Here is a 24517-nt window from a genome sequence, read left to right as displayed (position 1 = left end):
TATGGATAGGGGATAAGATGTCTAGGGGTGGAGTACCCCTTTAAGCCATCCGGACCTAGCGACTTCTTGGGGGCGAGCCCCTCGATCGCCAGTCTCACTTCCTCTTCCCTGATTTCTTCTGCCAAAACATCAAGAGAGGGGTCTACCCCTGGCTCAGGAATGGTTTCAGCCAGGAAAGCCGACATCCCGTCTCGATCTAGATCCTTCCTTCCCAAGAGGTGCGAGTAGAAGGATCTGATGACCTCCAAGATCCCTGATCTGGACCGATTCAGAGATCCTGTACTATCAATCAGTCCTGAAATGACTTTACTACTCACTGACATCTTACAGTTTCTGTAAGGGTCAGGCGAGCGGTACTTCCTAAAATCCCTCTCAAAAACAAAAGATGCGTGCCTATCGTACTGACACCTCATCAGCAAGGACTTCACTCTGGAGATATCCTCTTGGCTACCTCCAGTCGAGACGAGAAGCTCGAGTTTCCTCCTCAGACCCTGATACAAGCGGTACCTGTTCAGGGATTATTGCAACCTCTCCTATCTTGGGACCTCGTGACATTGAAGTCCCCTTCAAAAATCACTTGCCGACTCGTAAAACAAAAGGGCTTAATCCTCATAAAGAGATCTTTACGGCCCCATCTGGTTTGTGGGGCGTAGATGTTAATGAGTCGAATCTCTTGTACTTTCATGAGGACATCTAAGATCAGGCACCTCCCCATTTCTAATTCAATTACCCGTCGGCATTCAACCGGAGCGGTAAAAAGGACCGCCACCCCACTATACGGCTCAGCCGCAAGAGACCAGTGGGAGGGGCCGCGCCTCCACTCTCTTCTGGCTTTCACCAGAGAGGCTAGATCTGACAACCTGGTCTCCTGTAAAAAGAAAATGTCGGCTTCAACACGGCCGTGAAAATCTAAGGCTGCGAATCTAGCCGTATCAGACTTTATGCTGGGACAATTAATAGATGCCAGCGTCAATGGGTGAGTGCCGCCATCATGGGTGATTAAATCAGACGGCCACACCCTTTGCCTTTTTTCCCTTTCTTTTTAGCCCCCTCAACCCCCGAAGAAGACGAGAGGGCAGAACCATTTCTAGATCTTTTTTTTTTACTCTGATTGATCCAAATGGTCCCCGTCTCCGTCCGGTCCCGGTCTAGCTCCACCCTCCAAGGAAGGTGTCCCGACAGGGCAGGGCCCAATTCCCCCAAGAGGCTCTTTCTCCCTAGGCACCTCGCCCTCACCTTCCCCAACCACCCCCTCACCGCCACCACTCTCCCCACCATCCACCCCCTCACCGCCACCACTCTCCCCACCATCCACCCCCTCACCGCCACCACTCTCCCCACCATCCACCCCCTCACCGTCACCACTCTCCCCACCATCCACCCCCACCCGGGGACCCCACAACGACACACCGATCCCCACTAACCAGCCCTTCCCGGAAGAGACCGCTCCCCTCCAACCTCTCCAGACCGATCCATTACTGTAATAATGAGGGGGAGAATCACTGGAGCAACTACAACCCACAGTACAGGAGATGATGAGAAGAGTAGAGGTGACTACAACTCCCAGCATGTCCAGACTGTTATTATGTGATATCAGAGGAGAGAACTACAACTCCCAGCATGTCCAGACTGTTATTATGTGATATCAGAGGAGAGAACTACAACTCCCAGCATGGCCAGACTGTTATGTGATATCAGAGGAGAGAACTACAACTCCCAGCATGTCCAGACTGTTATTATGTGATATCAGAGGAGAGAACTACAACTCCCAACATGTCCAGACTGTTATTATGTGATATCAGAGGAGAGAACTACAACTCCCAGCATGTCCAGACTGTTATTATGTGATATCAGAGAAGAGAACTACAACTCCCAGCATGTCCAGACTGTTATTATGTGATATCAGAGGAGAGAACTACAACTCCCAGCATGTCCAGACTGTTATTATGTGATATCAGAGGAGAGAACTACAACTCCCAGCATGTCCAGACTGTTATTATGTGATATCAGAGGAGAGAACTACAACTCCCAGCATGTCCAGACTGTTATTATGTGATATCAGAGGAGAGGACTACAACTCCCAGCATGGCCAGACTGTTATGTGATATCAGAGGAGAGAACTACAACTCCCAGCATGTCCAGACTGTTATTATGTGATATCAGAGGAGAGAACTACAACTCCCAACATGTCCAGACTGTTATTATGTGATATCAGAGGAGAGAACTACAACTCCCAGCATGTCCAGACTGTTATTATGTGATATCAGAGAAGAGAACTACAACTCCCAGCATGTCCAGACTGTTATTATGTGATATCAGAGGAGAGAACTACAACTCCCAGCATGTCCAGACTGTTATTATGTGATATCAGAGGAGAGAACTACAACTCCCAGCATGTCCAGACTGTTATTATGTGATATCAGAGGAGAGAACTACAACTCCCAGCATGTCCAGACTGTTATTATGTGATATCAGAGGAGAGAACTACAACTCCCAGCATGTCCAGACTGTTATTATGTGATATCAGAGAAGAGAACTACAACTCCCAGCATGTCCAGACTGTTATTATGTGATATCAGAGGAGAGAGCTACAACTCCCAGCATGTCCAGACTGTTATTATGTGATATCAGAGGAGAGAACTACAACTCCCAGCATGTCCAGACTGTTATTATGTGATATCAGAGGAGAGAACTACAACTCCCAGCATGTCCAGACTGTTATTATGTGATATCAGAGGAGAGAACTACAACTCCCAGCATGTCCAGACTGTTATTATGTGATATCAGAGGAGAGAGCTACAACTCCCAGCATGTCCAGACTGTTATTATGTGATATCAGAGGAGAGAACTACAACTCCCAGCATGTCCAGACTGTTATTATGTGATATCAGAGGAGAGAACTACAACTCCCAGCATGTCCAGACTGTTATGTGATATCAGAGGAGAGAACTACAACTCCCAGCATGTCCAGACTGTTATTATGTGATATCAGAGGAGAGAACTACAACTCCCAGCATGTCCAGACTGTTATTATGTGATATCAGAGGAGAGAACTACAACTCCCAGCATGTCCAGACTGTTATTATGTGATATCAGAGGAGAGAACTACAACTCCCAGCATGTCCAGACTGTTATTATGTGATATCAGAGAAGAGAACTACAACTCCCAGCATGTCCAGACTGTTATTATGTGATATCAGAGAAGAGAACTACAACTCCCAGCATGTACAGACTGTTATGTGATATCAGAGGAGAACTACAACTCCCAGCATGTCCAGACTGTTATTATGTGATATCAGAGGAGAGAACTACAACTCCCAGCATGTCCAGACTGTTATTATGTGATATCAGAGGAGAGAACTACAACTCCCAGCATGTCCAGACTGTTATTATGTGATATCAGAGGAGAGAGCTACAACTCCCAGCATGTCCAGACTGTTATTATGTGATATCAGAGGAGAGAACTACAACTCCCAGCATGTCCAGACTGTTATGTGATATCAGAGGAGAGAACTACAACTCCCAGCATGTCCAGACTGTTATTATGTGATATCAGAGGAGAGAACTACAACTCCCAGCATGTCCAGACTGTTATTATGTGATATCAGAGGAGAGAACTACAACTCCCAGCATGTCCAGACTGTTATTATGTGATATCAGAGGAGAGAACTACAACTCCCAGCATGTCCAGACTGTTATTATGTGATATCAGAGAAGAGAACTACAACTCCCAGCATGTCCAGACTGTTATTATGTGATATCAGAGAAGAGAACTACAACTCCCAGCATGTACAGACTGTTATGTGATATCAGAGGAGAACTACAACTCCCAGGATGTCCAGACTGTTATTATGTGATATCAGAGGAGAGAACTACAACTCCCAGCATGTCCAGACTGTTATTATGTGATATCAGAGGAGAACTACAACTCACAGCATGTCCAGACTGTTATTATGTGATATCAGAGGAGAGAACTACAACTCCCAGCATGTCCAGACTGTTATTATGTGATGTCAGAGGAGAAAACTACAACTCCCAGCATGTCCAGACTGTTATTATGTGATATCAGAGGAGAGAACTACAACTCCCAGCATGTCCAGACTGTTATTATGTGATATCAGAGGAGAGAACTACAACTCCCAGCATGTCCAGACTGTTATTATGTGATATCAGAGGAGAGAACTACAACTCCCAGCATGGCCAGACTGTTATGTGATATCAGAGGAGAGAACTACAACTCCCAGCATGTCCAGACTGTTATTATGTGATATCAGAGGAGAGAATTACAACTCCCAACATGTCCAGACTGTTATTATGTGATATCAGAGGAGAGAACTACAACTCCCAGCATGTCCAGACTGTTATTATGTGATATCAGAGAAGAGAACTACAACTCCCAGCATGTCCAGACTGTTATTATGTGATATCAGAGGAGAGAACTACAACTCCCAGCATGTCCAGACTGTTATTATGTGATATCAGAGGAGAGAACTACAACTCCCAGCATGTCCAGACTGTTATTATGTGATATCAGAGGAGAGAACTACAACTCCCAACATGTCCAGACTGTTATTATGTGATATCAGAGGAGAGAACTACAACTCCCAGCATGTCCAGACTGTTATTATGTGATATCAGAGAAGAGAACTACAACTCCCAGCATGTCCAGACTGTTATTATGTGATATCAGAGGAGAGAACTACAACTCCCAGCATGTCCAGACTGTTATTATGTGATGTCAGAGGAGAGAACTACAACTCCCAGCATGTCCAGACTGTTATTATGTGATATCAGAGGAGAGAACTACAACTCCCAGCATGTCCAGACTGTTATTATGTGATATCAGAGGAGAGAACTACAACTCCCAGCATGTCCAGACTGTTATTATGTGATATCAGAGAAGAGAACTACAACTCCCAGCATGTCCAGACTGTTATTATGTGATATCAGAGGAGAGAACTACAACTCCCAGCATGTCCAGACTGTTATTATGTGATATCAGAGAACTACAACTCCCAGCATGTCCAGACTGTTATTATGTGATATCAGAGGAGAGAGCTACAACTCCCAGCATGTCCAGACTGTTATTATGTGATATCAGAGGAGAGAACTACAACTCCCAGCATGTCCAGACTGTTATTATGTGATATCAGAGGAGAGAACTACAACTCCCAGCATGTCCAGACTGTTATGTGATATCAGAGGAGAGAACTACAACTCCCAGCATGTCCAGACTGTTATTATGTGATATCAGAGGAGAGAACTACAACTCCCAGCATGTCCAGACTGTTATTATGTGATATCAGAGGAGAGAACTACAACTCCCAGCATGTCCAGACTGTTATGTGATATCAGAGGAGAGAACTACAACTCCCAGCATGTCCAGACTGTTATTATGTTATATCAGAGGAGAGAACTACAACTCCCAGCATGTCCAGACTGTTATTATGTGATATCAGAGAGAACTACAACTCCCAGCATGTCCAGACTGTTATTATGTTATATCAGAGGAGAGAACTACAACTCCCAGCATGTCCAGACTGTTATTATGTGATATCAGAGGAGAGAACTACAACTCCCAGGATGTCCAGACTGTTATTATGTGATATCAGAGGAGAGAACTACAACTCCCAGCATGTCCAGACTGTTATGTGATATCAGAGGAGAGAACTACAACTCCCAGCATGTCCAGACTGTTATTATGTTATATCAGAGGAGAGAACTACAACTCCCAGCATGTCCAGACTGTTATTATGTGATATCAGAGAGAACTACAACTCCCAGCATGTCCAGACTGTTATTATGTGATATCAGAGGAGAGAACTACAACTCCCAGCATGTCCAGACTGTTATCATGTGATATCAGAGAAGAGAACTACAACTCCCAGCATGTCCAGACTGTTATTATGTGATATCAGAGGAGAGAACTACAACTCCCAGCATGTCCAGACTGTTATTATGTGATATCAGAGGAGAGAACTACAACTCCCAGCATGTCCAGACTGTTATTATGTGATATCAGAGGAGAGAACTACAACTCCCAGCATGTCCAGACTGTTATTATGTGATATCAGAGGAGAGAACTACAACTCCCAGCATGTCCAGACTGTTATTATGTGATATCAGAGGAGAGAACTACAACTCCCAGCATGTCCAGACTGTTATTATGTGATATCAGGGGAGAGAACTACAACTCCCAGCATGTCCAGACTGTTATGTGATATCAGGAGAGAACTACAACTCCCAGCATGTCCAGACTGTTATTATTTGATATCAGAGAAGAGAACTACAACTCCCAGCATGTCCAGACTGTTATTATGTGATATCAGAGAAGAGAACTACAACTCCCAGCGTGTCCAGACTGTTATTATGTGATATCAGAGGAGAGAACTACAACTCCCAGCATGTCCAGACTGTTATTATGTGATATCAGAGGAGAGAACTACAACTCCCAGCATGTCCAGACTGTTATTATGTGATATCAGAGGAGAGAACTACAACTCCCAGCATGTCCAGACTGTTATTATGTGATATCAGAGGAGAGAACTACAACTCCCAGCATGGCCAGACTGTTATGTGATATCAGAGGAGAGAACTACAACTCCCAGCATGTCCAGACTGTTATTATGTGATATCAGAGGAGAGAACTACAACTCCCAACATGTCCAGACTGTTATTATGTGATATCAGAGGAGAGAACTACAACTCCCAGCATGTCCAGACTGTTATTATGTGATATCAGAGAAGAGAACTACAACTCCCAGCATGTCCAGACTGTTATTATGTGATATCAGAGGAGAGAACTACAACTCCCAGCATGTCCAGACTGTTATTATGTGATATCAGAGGAGAGAACTACAACTCCCAGCATGTCCAGACTGTTATTATGTGATATCAGAGGAGAGAACTACAACTCCCAGCATGTCCAGACTGTTATTATGTGATATCAGAGGAGAGAGCTACAACTCCCAGCATGTCCAGACTGTTATTATGTGATATCAGAGGAGAGAACTACAACTCCCAGCATGTCCAGACTGTTATGTGATATCAGAGGAGAGAACTACAACTCCCAGCATGTCCAGACTGTTATTATGTGATATCAGAGGAGAGAACTACAACTCCCAGCATGTCCAGACTGTTATTATGTGATATCAGAGGAGAGAACTACAACTCCCAGCATGTCCAGACTGTTATTATGTGATATCAGAGGAGAGAACTACAACTCCCAGCATGTCCAGACTGTTATTATGTGATATCAGAGAAGAGAACTACAACTCCCAGCATGTCCAGACTGTTATTATGTGATATCAGAGAAGAGAACTATAACTCCCAGCATGTACAGACTGTTATGTGATATCAGAGGAGAACTACAACTCCCAGCATGTCCAGACTGTTATTATGTGATATCAGAGGAGAGAACTACAACTCCCAGCATGTCCAGACTGTTATTATGTGATATCAGAGGAGAGAACTACAACTCCCAGCATGTCCAGACTGTTATTATGTGATATCAGAGGAGAGAGCTACAACTCCCAGCATGTCCAGACTGTTATTATGTGATATCAGAGGAGAGAACTACAACTCCCAGCATGTCCAGACTGTTATGTGATATCAGAGGAGAGAACTACAACTCCCAGCATGTCCAGACTGTTATTATGTGATATCAGAGGAGAGAACTACAACTCCCAGCATGTCCAGACTGTTATTATGTGATATCAGAGGAGAGAACTACAACTCCCAGCATGTCCAGACTGTTATTATGTGATATCAGAGGAGAGAACTACAACTCCCAGCATGTCCAGACTGTTATTATGTGATATCAGAGAAGAGAACTACAACTCCCAGCATGTACAGACTGTTATGTGATATCAGAGAAGAGAACTACAACTCCCAGCATGTACAGACTGTTATGTGATATCAGAGGAGAACTACAACTCCCAGGATGTCCAGACTGTTATTATGTGATATCAGAGGAGAGAACTACAACTCCCAGCATGTCCAGACTGTTATTATGTGATATCAGAGGAGAACTACAACTCACAGCATGTCCAGACTGTTATTATGTGATATCAGAGGAGAGAACTACAACTCCCAGCATGTCCAGACTGTTATTATGTGATGTCAGAGGAGAAAACTACAACTCCCAGCATGTCCAGACTGTTATTATGTGATATCAGAGGAGAGAACTACAACTCCCAGCATGTCCAGACTGTTATTATGTGATATCAGAGGAGAGAACTACAACTCCCAGCATGTCCAGACTGTTATTATGTGATATCAGAGGAGAGAACTACAACTCCCAGCATGGCCAGACTGTTATGTGATATCAGAGGAGAGAACTACAACTCCCAGCATGTCCAGACTGTTATTATGTGATATCAGAGGAGAGAACTACAACTCCCAACATGTCCAGACTGTTATTATGTGATATCAGAGGAGAGAACTACAACTCCCAGCATGTCCAGACTGTTATTATGTGATATCAGAGAAGAGAACTACAACTCCCAGCATGTCCAGACTGTTATTATGTGATATCAGAGGAGAGAACTACAACTCCCAGCATGTCCAGACTGTTATTATGTGATATCAGAGAAGAGAACTACAACTCCCAGCATGTCCAGACTGTTATTATGTGATATCAGAGGAGAGAACTACAACTCCCAGCATGTCCAGACTGTTATTATGTGATGTCAGAGGAGAAAACTACAACTCCCAGCATGTCCAGACTGTTATTATGTGATATCAGAGGAGAGAACTACAACTCCCAGCATGTCCAGACTGTTATTATGTGATATCAGAGGAGAGAACTACAACTCCCAGCATGTCCAGACTGTTATTATGTGATATCAGAGGAGAGAACTACAACTCCCAGCATGTCCAGACTGTTATTATGTGATAGCAGAGGAGAGAACTACAACTCCCAGCATGTCCAGACTGTTATTATGTGATATCAGAGAAGAGAACTACAACTCCCAGCATGTCCAGACTGTTATTATGTGATATCAGAGGAGAGAACTACAACTCCCAGCATGTCCAGACTGTTATTATGTGATATCAGAGAACTACAACTCCCAGCATGTCCAGACTGTTATTATGTGATATCAGAGGAGAGAGCTACAACTCCCAGCATGTCCAGACTGTTATTATGTGATATCAGGAGAGAACTACAACTCCCAGCATGTTCAGACTGTTATTATGTGATATCAGAGGAGAGAACTACAACTCCCAGCATGTCCAGACTGTTATTATGTGATATCAGAGGAGAGAACTACAACTCCCAGCATGTCCAGACTGTTATTATGTGATATCAGAGGAGAGAACTACAACTCCCAGCATGTCCAGACTGTTATTATGTGATATCAGAGAACTACAACTCCCAGCATGTCCAGACTGTTATTATGTGATATCAGAGGAGAGAGCTACAACTCCCAGCATGTCCAGACTGTTATTATGTGATATCAGGAGAGAACTACAACTCCCAGCATGTTCAGACTGTTATTATGTGATATCAGAGGAGAGAACTACAACTCCCAGCATGTTCAGACTGTTATTATGTGATATCAGAGGAGAGAACTACAACTCCCAGCATGTCCAGACTGTTATTATGTGATATCAGAGGAGAGAACTACAACTCCCAGGATGTCCAGACTGTTATTATGTGATATCAGAGGAGAGAACTACAACTCCCAGCATGTCCAGACTGTTATGTGATATCAGAGGAGAGAACTACAACTCCCAGCATGTCCAGACTGTTATTATGTTATATCAGAGGAGAGAACTACAACTCCCAGCATGTCCAGACTGTTATTATGTGATATCAGAGAGAACTACAACTCCCAGCATGTCCAGACTGTTATTATGTGATATCAGAGGAGAGAACTACAACTCCCAGCATGTCCAGACTGTTATTATGTGATATCAGAGGAGAGAACTACAACTCCCAGCATGTCCAGACTGTTATTATGTGATATCAGAGGAGAGAACTACAACTCCCAGCATGTCCAGACTGTTATTATGTGATATCAGAGGAGAGAACTACAACTCCCAGCATGTCCAGACTGTTATTATGTGATATCAGGGGAGAGAACTACAACTCCCAGCATGTCCAGACTGTTATGTGATATCAGGAGAGAACTACAACTCCCAGCATGTCCAGACTGTTATTATTTGATATCAGAGAAGAGAACTACAACTCCCAGCATGTCCACTGTTATTATGTGATATCAGAGGAGAGAACTACAACTCCCAGCATGTCCAGACTGTTATTATGTGATATCAGAGGAGAGAACTACAACTCCCAGCATGTCCAGACTGTTATTATGTGATATCAGAGGAGAGAACTACAACTCCCAGCATGTCCAGACTGTTATTATGTGATATCAGAGGAGAGAACTACAACTCCCAGCATGTCCAGACTGTTATTATGTGATATCAGAGGAGAGAACTACAACTCCCAGCATGTCCAGACTGTTATTATGTGATATCAGAGGAGAGAACTACAACTCCCAGCATGTCCAGACTGTTATTATGTGATATCAGGGGAGATAACTACAACTCCCAGCATGTCCAGACTGTTATGTGATATCAGGAGAGAACTACAACTCCCAGCATGTCCAGACTGTTATTATTTGATATCAGAGAAGAGAACTACAACTCCCAGCATGTCCACTGTTATTATGTGATATCAGAGGAGAGAACTACAACTCCCAGCATCCCTCTGGCTCCAGCTCTCTCACAGCTGCTGACAACTTATAAGACAAGAAAAAAACTGAATCCCCCTCTTCATCTTCAAAGTTCCGCCCCCTCATGTCACATGACCATGATCACAGGTCCTTCATCCACCCTCTGAGCCCCGCCCCCTCACGGGACATCACCACAGGTCCTTCATCCACCACTTCCTCTCCACCTCTGAGCCCCGCCCCCTTATGTCACATGATCATCATCACAGGTCCTTCATCCACCACTTTCTCTCCACCTGTGAGCCCCGCCCCCTCACGTGACATCACCACAGGTCCTTCATCCACCCCGTCCTCTCTCCCGCTGCCCCCAGGATGTCCCCGGACAGGACTGATGTGACTACAGGACTATTACACATCACCCTGGAGATCATCCGCCTGCTGACCGGAGAGGTGACTCCTCTAGATTTCTATCATCTTTATTGGATTATAGGGAAGAGAAGACATGATAGGAAGGATCAGCCCCAATATGGGCAGTTACCATGGCAACCAATGGGCCAATAGGAATGTTATAGGAAGGATCAGCCCCAATATGAGCAGTTACCATGGCAACCAATGGGCCAATAGGAATGTTATAGGAAGGATCAGCCCCAATATGGGCAGTTACCATGGCAACCAATGGGCCAATAGGAAGGATCAGCCCCAATATGGGCAGTTACCATGGGAACCAATGGGCCAATAGGAATGTTATAGGAAGGATCAGCCCCAATATGGGCAGTTACCATGGGAACCAATGGGCCAATAGGACTGTTATAGGAGCAATAGAGGGGGATTCTTTACTGTAAGAGCAGTGAGACTATGGGGTTCTCCTCCAGAAGAAGGTGTCATGGGGAAATACAAGAGATCAGGAGGGGCCCGATGACTTTCTTCAGTGTAATAATATCACAGGTTATAGTCATAGATTCTGGAGATGATCGGTGATCCCGGGATTTATACTGATCACCAGATTTGTGTCTCTCTCCATACACAGGATTATACCATAGTGAGGAAGACATCGGGGGAGTCCGGAGGATGGAGCAGGGGCCCGAACCCCGTCACAGACCCTCCACCTCACTCCATGATACATGAGAGGAACAACAAGAAGATCCTAGAACTCACCAACAAGATGATGGAGCTGCTGATTAGAGAGGTGACCCTGCTGGGACATTATACAGTAATGGAGGGGTCTGGTGATGATTAGAGAGGTGACACTGCTGGGACATTATACAGTAATGGAGGGGTCTCGTGATGACTGGAGAGGTGACACTGCTGGGACATTATACAGTAATGGAGGGGTCTGGTGATTAGAGAGGTGACACTGCTGGACATTATACAGTAATGGATGGGTCTGGTGATGATTAGAGAGGTGACACTGCTGGGACATTATACAGTAATGGAGGGGTCTGATGATGACTGGAGAGGTGACACTGCTGGGACATTATGCAGTAATGGAGGGGTCTGGTGATGATTGGAGAGGTGACACTGCTGGGACATTATACAGTAATGGAGGGGTCTGGTGATGATTAGAGAGGTGACACTGCTGGGACATTATACAGTAATGGAGGGGTCTCGTTATGACTGGAGAGGTGACACTGCTGAGACATTATACAGTAATGGAGGGGTCTGGTGATGATTAGAGAGATGACACTGCTGGGACATTATACAGTAATGGGGGGTCTGGTGATGATTAGATAGGTGACACTGCTGGACATTATACAGTAATGGAGGGGTTTGGTGATGACTGGAGAGGTGACACTGCTGGACATTATACAGTAATGGAGGGGTCTGGTGATGATTAGAGAGGTGACACTGCTGGACATTTTACAGTAATGGAGGGGTCTGGTGATGACTGGAGAGGTGACACTGCTGGGACATTATACAGTAATGGAGAGGTCTGGTGATGACTGGAGAGGTGACACTGCTGGGACATTATACAGTAATGGAGGGGTCTGGTGATGACTGGAGAGGTGACCCTGCTGGGACATTATACAGTAATGGAGGGGTCTGGTGATGACTGGAGAGGTGACACTGCTGGGACATTATACAGTAATGGAGGGGTCTGGTGATGACTGGAGAGGGGACACTGCTGGGACATTATACAGTAATGGAGGGGTCTGGTGATGACTGGAGAGGGGACACTGCTGGGACATTATACAGTAATGGAGGGGTCTGGTGATGACTGGAGAGGTGACACTGCTGGGACATTATACAGTAATGGAGGGGTCTTGTGATGACTGGAGAGGTGACACTGCTGGGACATTATACAGTAATGGAGGGGTCTGGTGATGACTGGAGAGGTGACACTGCTGGGACATTATACAGTAATGGAGGGGTCTGGTGATGACTGGAGAGGTGACACTGCTGGGACATTATACAGTAATGGAGGAGTCTGGTAATGACTGGAGAGGTGACACTGCTGGGACATTATACAGTAATGGAGGGGTCTGGTGATGAATAGAGAGGTGACACTGCTGGGACATTGTACAGTAATGGAGGGGTCTGGTGATGACTGGAGAGGTGACACTGCTGGGACATTGTACAGTAATGGAGGGGTCTGGTGATGACTGGAGAGGTGACACTGCTGGGACATTGTACAGTAATGGAGGGGTCTGGTGATGACTGGAGAGGTGACACTGCTGGGACATTATATAGTAATGGAGGGGTCTGGTGATGATTAGAGAGGTGACACTGCTGGGACATTATACAGTAATGGAGGGGTCTGGTGATGACTGGAGAGGTGACACTGCTGGGACATTGTACAGTAATGGAGGGGTCTGGTGATGACTGGAGAGGTGACACTGCTGGGACATTATATAGTAATGGAGAGGTCTGGTGATGACTGGAGAGGTGACACTGCTGGGACATTATACAGTAATGGAGGGGTCTGGTGATGACTGGAGAGGTGACACTGCTGGACATTATACAGTAATGGAGGAGTCTGGTAATGACTGGAGAGGTGACACTGCTGGGACATTGTACAGTAATGGAGGGGTCTGGTGATGACTGGAGAGGTGACACTGCTTGGACATTATACAGTAATGGAGGGGTCTGGTGATGACTGGAGAGGTGACACTGCTTGGACATTATACAGTAATGGAGGGGTCTGGTGATGATTAGAGAGGTGACACTGCTGGGACATTATACAGTAATGGAGGGGTCTGGTGATGATTAGAGAGGTGACACTGCTGGGACATTATACAGTAATGGAGGGGTCTGGTGATGATTAGAGAGGTGACACTGCTGGGACATTATACAGTAATGGAGGGGTCTGTTGATGACTGGAGAGGTGACACTGCTGGACATTATACAGTAATGGAGGGGTCTGGTGATGACTGGAGAGGTGACCCTGCTGGACATTATACAGTAATGGAGGGGTCTGGTGATGACTGGAGAGGTGACACTGCTGGGACATTATACAGTAATGGAGAGGTCTGGTGATGACTGGAGAGGTGACACTGCTGGAACATTATACAGTAATGGAGGGGTCTGGTGATAATTAGAGAGGTGACACTGCTGGACATTATACAGTAATGGAGGGGTCTGGTGATGATTAGAGAGGTGACCCTGCTGGGATATTATACAGTAATGGAAGGGTCTGGTGATGATTAGAGAGGTGACACTGCTGGACATTATACAGTAATGGAGGGGTCTGGTGATGATTAGAGAGGTGACACTGCTGGACATTATATAGTAATGGAGGGGTCTGGTGATGACTGGAGAGGTGACACTGCTGGACATTATACAGTAATGGAGGGGTCTGGTGATGACTGGAGAGGTGACACTGCTGGGACATTATACAGTAATGGAGGGGTCTGGTGATGACTGGAGAGGTGACACTGCTGGACATTATACAGTAATGGAGGGGTCTGGTGATGATTAGAGAGGTGACACTGCTGGACATTATACAGTAATGGAGGGGTCTGGTGATGATTAGAGAGGTGACACTGCTGGGACATTAATCATCACCAGACCCCTCCATTACTGTGTAGAGAGGTGACACTGCTGGGACATTATACAGTAATGGAGGGGTCTGGTGATGATTAGATAGGTGACACTGCTGGGATATTATACAGTAATGGAGGGGTCTGGTGATGATTAGAGAGGTGACACTGCTGGGACATTATACAGTAATGGAGGGGTCTGGTGATGACTGGAGAGGTGACACTGCTGGACATTATACAGTAATGGAGGGGTCTGGTGATGATTAGAGAGGTGACACTGCTGGGACATTATACAGTAATGGAGGGGTCTGGTTTTGATTAGAGATGTGACACTATTGGGACATTATACAGTAATGGAGGGGTCTGGTGATGACTGGAGAGGTGACACTGCTGGTACATTATACAGTAATGGAGGGGTCTGGTGATGACTGGAGAGGTGACACTGCTGGACATTATACAGTAATGGAGGGGTCTGGTGATGATTAGAGAGGTGACACTGCAGGGACATTATACAGTAATGGAGGGGTCTGGTGATTAGAGAGGTGACACTGCTGGGACATTATACAGTAATGGAGAGGTCTGGTGATGATTAGAGAGGAGACACTGCTGGGACATTATACAGTAATGGAGGGGTCTGGTGATGATTAGAGAGGTGACACTGCTGGACATTATACAGTAATGGAGGGGTCTGGTGATGACTGGAGAGGTGACCCTGCTGGGACATTATACAGTAATGGAGGGGTCTGGTGATGACGGTATCATTATGTGTCAGGTTCCTATAAGGTGTCAGGATGTGGCGGTCTATTTCTCCATGGAGGAGTGGGAGTATGTAGAAGGACACAAGGATCTGTACCAGGACATTATGGAGGACCCCCGGCCCCTCACATCACCAGGTAAGTGTCACTCATTATAACTTGCACCAACTTCTGATCTTGTGATTGGTCATATAACGCACTGTAATACTACTGTCGTGTAGTGTATGAGGTCTGCAGCACTGTGTCTCCTGCACGACTCTTTATTGGTACTTACATGGCATGTAACCCCTGTGGATCATCAGGTGAGGACTGTGAAGTAGGATACTACCGACACACACAACCGTTATTGATCTTATATGGAAAAAATAATCGCATTTGGGCAAAACTGGACGACCTGAAAACTTGTTCCAGGAGAAACAATCTGAGGATCATCGCCCTGTCGGAGGACGTCACAGCTCCCGATCTTCACCTAATGTAAAGTAGAGCTGCCAGAGGCCCTGAGCTTACATTACCCCTGCAGGGTGGTAGAGCCCACAGAGAAGGTCCTGAATCTCCCAATTAATGGAAGGCATTGGGATGAATCACCCCCGGCAACTCATCATGAAGTTTCTGGACTCTCATGTCCAATATCTTGCTGAGAAAGCTTTTGACTATGTAAACTGCGATTGGTTCGGAATTGTTTTGGACAGTCTTGGAATCTCTAAACTTCTTAACCTTTCTGGTAGGTCTCTACTTTGCACAAATCCACATTTCATCTATTTTGTCACCTTCTTTTCCCCTGGGCCAGTGTACAAGGCAGAGGTGTCCTTTCTTTTTGATTTGCTGTTGGGACCTATGACCCGGTATCTTGAGGACTCCCCGCGGAGGGGAACCAAATCGACACTATTCGTAGACGATATCTTTATTTTTCTGGCTGATCCTTGGACCCATCACGCTCCTCTGATGGTTTCCCGTCTCCTTTTGGTTTCTTTTTCTTTATATAAGATAAATCATTCTAAAAATACAGTACTACCTTTTTGTCACAAGTAAAATCCCAAATGACCTATCTGGGCGTCAACATTGGCCCGATTCCTTCTTCACTTCACTCCGTGAACTAAACTCCTTTATTTGAGACGATTGTTTCTGAGACACTGGTCGCACCTTCTGCGTTACTTCTCAGGGCTCTGTTGCCTATTGACAATGATAATACTGCCGGTACTTCTTTACCATACCGATATAAATAGACTCAGCTCAGCCTTCCTGCATTTTATATGGGCTCAGAGGAAGCCGCGCAAAACTGCAAGAATGAATGTTTGGAAAATGGGAGGAGGGGGAGTTGGTCTCCCAAATATCCTTCGCTACAACCTTTCCTGTTTATTCTATCACGTTCTGGACTGGATTCATGGCGCCCATTATGATCTAATTAGGCCGTTGAAGAGGATTTGGCTTATTCTTGGAACCTTTTCTGTTGTCTGAATACTGGCGTCTCAAGCCCCCCCGCCCCATGTGAAATTCACTGTGGTCATCAGAGACACCATTCTAGCATGGAAGACGTTTGGTGCATTGTCCTGCTGACAGTATTTATCTGCCATTTATCTTTATCAACCACAATGTCTAGATAAGCCTTATTGTATAGACGTCCATCCACAGGTAACAGAGGAGCCAGGGTGCGCCAAAAATCTAGATTATAGGAGAAGTCCAATGGAAAATAAAATTCTATAATGCCCGGCTGCCTTTAACCTATTGGGGATGACGCCCTTGCATCCTGGTACTTAACCCCTTACCGCAAATGGACGTTCATAAACGTCCTAAGTGCGGTCCCTGTCTACAATGTGGGGTCCCGGCTAATAGCATGCGGCCGCGATCGTTCGGCCACGCGCTATTAACCCTTCCGATGCGGCACTCAAAGCTGAGCGCCGCATCGAAAGTGAAACTAAATGCTTCCCGGCTGCTCATTCGGGCTGATCGGGGTCATCGCGATAAAATCGCGAGACCCCGATTAGCTACCCGGAGTGAAGAAGGTCTCTTACCTTCTCCGGCGGCGTCTGGGCTCCGATTGATTACTCCCAGTCTGAGTTACAGGCTGGAGCAATCAATCACTGATTTCACTGATTGTTACCATGCAACAGCAAGGCAGAAGTCTGTGAATGAAATCAGCCATTGCAAGCTCATAGGTCTCTATGGCACCTATCAGCTTGCAAAAAAAAAGTGTCAAAAAAAAAAGTTAACCCTTTCAGGTATTCCCTTCTGAATTAATAGTTTAAATCACCCGGCATTTCCTAGTAACAAAATCAAACAGAGCAAATAAAAATACACATATGTGGTATCACCGCGTGCGGAAATGTCTGAATTATAAAATATACCGCTTTTTAAACCGCACATTCAATGGCGTACACGCAAAAAAATTCCAAAGTCCAAAATAGCGCATTTTTGATCACTTTTTATACCACAAAAAAATGAATAAAAAGTGATCAAAAAGTCTGATCAGAGCAAAAATGGTACCGCTAAAAACTTCAGATCACGGCGCAAAAAATGAGTCCTCATAGCCCCCTGAACGCAGAAAAATAAAAAAGTTATAGGGGTCAGAAAATGAGAATTTTAAACGTATACATTTTCCTGCATGTAGTTATGATTTTTTTCTGAAGTGCGACAAAATCACCTATATAAGTTGGGGATCATTTTAACCGTATGGACCTACAGAATAAAGAGAAGGGGTCATTTTTACCGAAAAATGTATTACGTAGAAACGGAAGCCCCCAAAATGTACAAAATGGCATTTTTTCTTCAAGTTTGTCGCACAATTAATTTTTTTTCTGTTTTGCCATGGATTTTTTGGTAAAATGACTAACGTCACTGCAAAGTAGAATTGGTGGCACAAAAAATAAGCCACAATACAGATTTTAGGTGTAAAATTTAAAGGGTTATGATTTTTTAAAGGCAAGGAGGAAAAAATGAAAATGCAAAAACGTGAAAATGCTCAGTCCTTAAGGGGTTAAAGGGGTATTCCAGGAAAAAACTTTTTTATATATATATCAACTGGCTCCAGAAAGTTAAACAGATTTGTAAATTAGTTCTATTAAAAAATCGTAATCCTTTCAGTACTTATGAGCTTCTTAAGTTAAGGTTGTTCTTTTCTGTCTAAGTGCTCTCTGATGACACGTGTCTCGGGAAACACACAGTTTAGAAGAGGTTTGCTCTGGGGATTTGCTTCTAAACTGGGCGGTTCCCGAGACACGTGTCATCAGAGAGCACTTAGACAGAAAAGAACAACCTTAACTGCAGAAGCTCATAAGTACTGAAAGTATTAGGATTTTTTAATAGAAGTCATTTACAAATCTGTTTAACTTTATTGAGCCAGTTGATATATATATAAGTTTTTTCCTGGGTAACCCCTTTAAGGACGGAGGGCGTACCTCACGCGCTGAGCACACTTTAAATCCGGTTCTCTATCTACTCAGTACCCCTGGTACTAGGTCCAATTTGGCTTAAGGCTTGTACTGGCCAGGAGAGCGTCTTGTCGGGTGTGGAAAAAATACATGCACACAAGGTGCCCTCTAAGAACGCTCTGTTTTACTATTTACCATCTCGTAGTTATATATCATGAGGAAAGACAAAATTGCACAATAGTTACAAGTCAGCAAAGCACAATAACAGGATGTCTGCGCCTTAAAGGAGTAGTCCAGTGGTGATTCAGTGGTGAGCAACTTATCCCCTATCCTAAGGATAGGGGATAAGTTTGAGATCGCGAGGGGTCTGACCGCTGGGGCCCCCCGCGATCTCCTGTACGGAGCCCCGACAGCCCGCTGGAAGGGGGCGTGTCGACCTCCGCACGAGGCGGCGGCCGACACGCCCCCTCAATACAACTCTATGGCAGAGCCGAAGCGCTGCCTTCGGCAATTTCCGGCTCTGCCATTGAGATGTATTGAGGGGGCGTGTCGACCGCCGCCTCGTGCGGGGGTCGACACCCGCTATCTCGGCGGAGAGCCGGGGCCCCGTACAGAGAGATCGCAGGGGGCCCCAGCGGTCGGACCCCCCGCGATCTCAAACTTATCCCCTATCCTTAGGATAGGGGATAAGTTTTTCACCACTGGACTACCCCTTTAAGGTCTGTAACTGATGCCTTGTGGTTACAAAAAGCAGAATTAAGATATATCTTACAAGATTACAGATCTGTATTATTTTATCAAGACCCTTGTATCCTTCAGGTCCCGACTTCTATCAGCAGCCAGAACACAGGGTTAATGTCGGGCATCAGTGATCGGGCCGATGCCCGGCATTAATCCTTTTGACACCGCAATCAAAGTTGATTGCGGTGTCTAAACCGAAAGTAAAAGTATCCGGGCCACTCAGCGAAGCTGATCGGGACCATCGCGGTAAAATGTCCTGATCAGCTGAGAGGACGGCGTGAAGGGCCCCAACCTGCCTCCTCCCCCTCCGATCCAGGAGGCTTCAGCAGGCTGGAGCAGCATAGCACCGATAACACTGATCTATGCTATGGCATAGCATTGATCAGTATATACAATCAAAAGATTGCATGTTGTAGTCCCCTATGGGGGCTAAAATAAAAAAATAAAGTGTTAAAAAAAAAAGTTTTGTAAAAGTGATTTAACCCTTTCCTAATAAAAGTTTGAATTCCCGCCCTCACCCCCCTTTTCCCATTTTATTAGTAAAATAATGTACACGTAAAAAAAAAAGTCCCATGAAAACAAAAATGGTAGCAATAAAATCTACAAACCACGGCGCAAAAAATGATCCCCATATAGCCCTGTATGCGGAAAAATACAAAGTTATAGGGGTCAGATGATGACAATATTAGCCATACTCAAAAATAAAATCAAACCTATATAAATTGGGTGTCCTTGTAACCGTATGGACCTACAGAATAAAGAGAAGGGGTCATTTGTACCGAAAAGTTCACTGCCTAGAATCTGAAGCCCCCAGAAAGTTACAAAATGGTGTTTTTTTGTTTTTTTTTAAATGTTTTTTTTATTTCACCCCACAAATAAAAAATTTTTTTGTTTCGCTACAGATGGTTATAAAAATAATTGATGTCATTACAAAGTACAATTGTTGATGCAAAAAAATGAGCCCTTATATGGGTCTGTAGGTGCAAAATTTAACGCGTTATGATTTTTAGAAGGGGAAGAGGAAAAAACGAAAGTGAAAAAAGTAAAATTGTAAAGGAGAAGTCTCATGCTCTAAAACGTATCCCCTATCCGAAAGATAAGGGATAAGTTTTAGATCGCGGGGGGTCCCGTCATCTCCTGTTTGGAGCCCCCGTGTGCTAGCACAGGAGCGAGTCATGACCCCTGCCCGAAGCGGAGGCCGCCACGCCCCCCTTCATATAGTTCTATGGGAGAGCCGAAGCGAACTATATGGAGGGGGTGTGGCAACCTCCGCTTCGGGTGGGGGTCATGACTCGCTCCTGTGCTAGCGCATGGGGGATCCAAACAGGAGATGGGGGGGGGAGGGGGGGTTGGCAGCGCTCTGAAACTTATCCCCTATCCTTTTGGATAGGTGATACGTTTTTGAGCATGAGACTTATCCTTTAACCTCTTAACGACGCAGGACGTATATTTACGTCCTGCGCCAGCTCCCGCGATATGAAGCGGGATCGCGCTGCGATCCTGCATCATATCGTGTCGGTCCCGGCGCTCATCAACGGCCGGGACCCGCGGCTAATACCACACATCGCCGATCGCGGCGATGTGCGGTATTAACCCTTTAGAAGCGGCGGTCAAAGCTGACCGCCGCTTCTAAAGTGAAACTGAAAGTGACCCGGCTGAAAGCGCCGATAAAGCTGATCACAGGCGTGTTAATACACGCCAGTGATCAGCATAGGAGATCAGTGTGTGCAGTGTTATAGGTCCCTATGGGATAATAATGATCAGTATAAGAGATCAGTGTGTGCAGTGTTATAGGTCCCTATGGGATAACAATGATCAGTATAAGAGATCAGTGTGTGCAGTGTTATAGGTCCCTATGGGATAACAATGATCAGTATAAGAGATCAGTGTGTGCAGTGTTATAGTCTCCTATGGGATAACAATGATCAGTATAAGAGATCAGTGTGTGCAGTGTTATAGGTCCCTATGGGATAATAATGATCAGTATAAGAGATCAGTGTGTGCAGTGTTATAGGTCCCTATGGGATAACAATGATCAGTATAAGAGATCAGTGTGTGCAGTGTTATAGTCTCCTATGGGATAACAATGATCAGTATAAGAGATCAGTGTGTGCAGTGTTATAGGTCCCTATGGGATAATAATGATCAGTATAAGAGATCAGTGTGTGCAGTGTTATAGGTCCCTATGGGATAACAATGATCAGTATAAGAGATCAGTGTGTGCAGTGTTATAGGTCCCTATGGGATAACAATGATCAGTATAAGAGATCAGTGTGTGCAGTGTTATAGGTCCCTATGGGATAACAATGATCAGTATAAGAGATCAGTGTGTGCAGTGTTATAGGTCCCTATGGGATAACAATGATCAGTATAAGAGATCAGTGTGTGCAGTGTTATAGTCTCCTATGGGATAATAATGATCAGTATAAGAGATCAGTGTGTGCAGTGTTATCGTCTCCTATGGGATAACAATGATCAGTATAAGAGATCAGTGTGTGCAGTGTTATAGGTCCCTATGGGATAATAATGATCAGTATAAGAGATCAGTGTGTGCAGTGTTATAGTCTCCTATGGGATAATAATGATCAGTATAAGAGATCAGTGTGTGCAGTGTTATCGTCTCCTATGGGATAACAATGATCAGTATAAGAGATCAGTGTGTGCAGTGTTATAGGTCCCTATGGGATAACAATGATCAGTATAAGAGATCAGTGTGTGCAGTGTTATAGTCTCCTATGGGATAACAATGATCAGTATAAGAGATCAGTGTGTGCAGTGTTATAGGTCCCTATGGGATAACAATGATCAGTATAAGAGATCAGTGTGTGCAGTGTTATAGTCTCCTATGGGATAACAATGATCAGTATAAGAGATCAGTGTGTGCAGTGTTATAGGTCCCTATGGGATAATAATGATCAGTATAAGAGATCAGTGTGTGCAGTGTTATAGGTCCCTATGGGATAACAATGATCAGTATAAGAGATCAGTGTGTGCAGTGTTATAGGTCCCTATGGGATAACAATGATCAGTATAAGAGATCAGTGTGTGCAGTGTTATAGGTCCCTATGGGATAACAATGATCAGTATAAGAGATCAGTGTGTGCAGTGTTATAGTCTCCTATGGGATAATAATGATCAGTATAAGAGATCAGTGTGTGCAGTGTTATCGTCTCCTATGGGATAACAATGATCAGTATAAGAGATCAGTGTGTGCAGTGTTATAGGTCCCTATGGGATAACAATGATCAGTATAAGAGATCAGTGTGTGCAGTGTTATAGGTCCCTATGGGATAACAATGATCAGTATAAGAGATCAGTGTGTGCAGTGTTATAGGTCCCTATGGGATAACAATGATCAGTATAAGAGATCAGTGTGTGCAGTGTTATAGTCTCCTATGGGATAATAATGATCAGTATAAGAGATCAGTGTGTGCAGTGTTATCGTCTCCTATGGGATAACAATGATCAGTATAAGAGATCAGTGTGTGCAGTGTTATAGGTCCCTATGGGACCTATAACACTATTAACATTTTTTTTACCTTTTTTTTTTGCAAAGGTCATTTAACCCCTTCCCTAATAAAAGTTTGAATCACCCCCCTTTTCCCATAAAAAAAAATAAAACAGTGTAAAAAAAACATATGTGGTATCGCCGCGTGCGTAAATGTCCGAACTATAAAAATATATCATTAATTAAACCGCACGGTCAATGGCGTACGCGCAAAAAAATTCCAAAGTCCAAAAAAGCGTATTTTGGTCACTTTTTATACCATTAAAAAAAATGAATAAAAAGTGATCAAAAAGTCCGATCAAAACAAAAATCCTATCGATAAAAACTTCAGATTACGGCGCAAAAAATGAGCCCTCATACCGCCCTGTACGTGGAAAAATAAAAAAGTTATAGGGGTCAGAAGAGGACATTTTTAAACGTATAAATTTTCCTGCTTGTAGTTATGATTTTTTCCAGAAGTGCGACAAAATCACCTATATAAGTCGGGGATCATTATAACCGTATGGACCTACAGAATAAAGAGAAGGGGTCATTCTTACCGAAATATGCACTGCGTAGAAATGGAAGCCCCCAAAAGTTACAAAATGGCGTTTTTTTTTTCGATTTTGTCGCACACTGATTATTTTTTCCGTTTCGCCGTGCATTTTTGGGTAAAATGACTAATGTCACTGCAAAGTAGAATTGGTGACGCAAAAAATAAGCCATAATATGGATTTTTAGGTGGAAAATTGAAAGGGTTATGATTTTTAAAAGGTAAGGAGGAAAAAACGAAAGTGCAAAAACGGAAAAACCCTGAGTCCTTAAGGGGTTAAGGTCAAAATTGTCCTTAAAGGGGTACTCCGGTGAAAAACTTTTTTTTTTTTTTTTTAAATCAACTGGTGCCAGAAAGTTAAAGATTTGTAAATTACTTCTATTAAAAAATATTTATCCTTCCAGTAGTTATTAGCTGCTGAATACTACAGTGGAAATTCTTTTCCGTTTGAAACACAGAGCTCTCTGCTGACATCACAAGCACAGTGCTCTCTGCTGACATCTCTGTCCATTTTAGGAACTGTCCAGAGTAGGAGAAAATCCCCATAGAAAACATACGCTGCTCTGGACAGTTCCTAAAATGGACAGAGATGTCAGCAGAGAGCACTGTGCTCATTATGTCAGCAGAGAGCTTTGTGTTCCAAAAAGAAAAGAATTTCCGCTGTAGTATTCAGCAGCTAATAAGTACAGGAAGGATTAAGATTTTTTAATAGAAGTAATTTACAAATCTGTTTAACTTTTTGACACCAGTTGATTTAAAAAAAAAAAAGTTTTTCACCAGAGCACCCCTTTAATGTTCTGGCACCGGAGTACCCCTTTAATGTTCTGGCACCAGAGCACCCCTTTAATGTTCTGGCACCGGAGTACCCCTTTAATGTTCTGGCACCAGAGCACCCCTTTAATGTTCTGGCACCGGAGTACCCCTTTAATGTTCTGGCACCGGAGTACCCCTTTAATGTTC

The 24517-nt window shown here is 44.3% G+C and overlaps 1 protein-coding gene across 3 annotated transcripts in view; it reads left to right on the top strand.

Moving 5' to 3' along the window:
• The window catches only part of LOC130299320 (oocyte zinc finger protein XlCOF6-like), a 65649-nt gene that overhangs the window by 30281 nt on the left and 10851 nt on the right, over positions 1 to 24517 (top strand). The window contains exons 2-4 of one of the 3 annotated variants that reach the window (XM_056551426.1): positions 10949 to 11129; positions 11707 to 11865; positions 15429 to 15549. In XM_056551426.1, coding sequence (XP_056407401.1) covers positions 11052 to 11129; positions 11707 to 11865; positions 15429 to 15549 — 358 coding nt within the window. In that variant the 5' untranslated portion in view covers positions 10949 to 11051. Of the gene's footprint in view, positions 1 to 10948; positions 11130 to 11365; positions 11625 to 11706; positions 11866 to 15428; positions 15550 to 24517 lie in introns of those variants that run through there. The other 2 variants (XM_056551434.1, XM_056551418.1) reach the window with 2 other exon arrangements.

The sequence above is a fragment of the Hyla sarda genome, chromosome 1 (assembly GCF_029499605.1).
Source record: "Hyla sarda isolate aHylSar1 chromosome 1, aHylSar1.hap1, whole genome shotgun sequence".
Taxonomy (NCBI): domain Eukaryota; kingdom Metazoa; phylum Chordata; class Amphibia; order Anura; family Hylidae; genus Hyla; species Hyla sarda.
The sequence above is the reverse complement of the archived record's forward strand: the minus strand, read 5'-3'. Positions and strand labels throughout refer to the sequence as shown.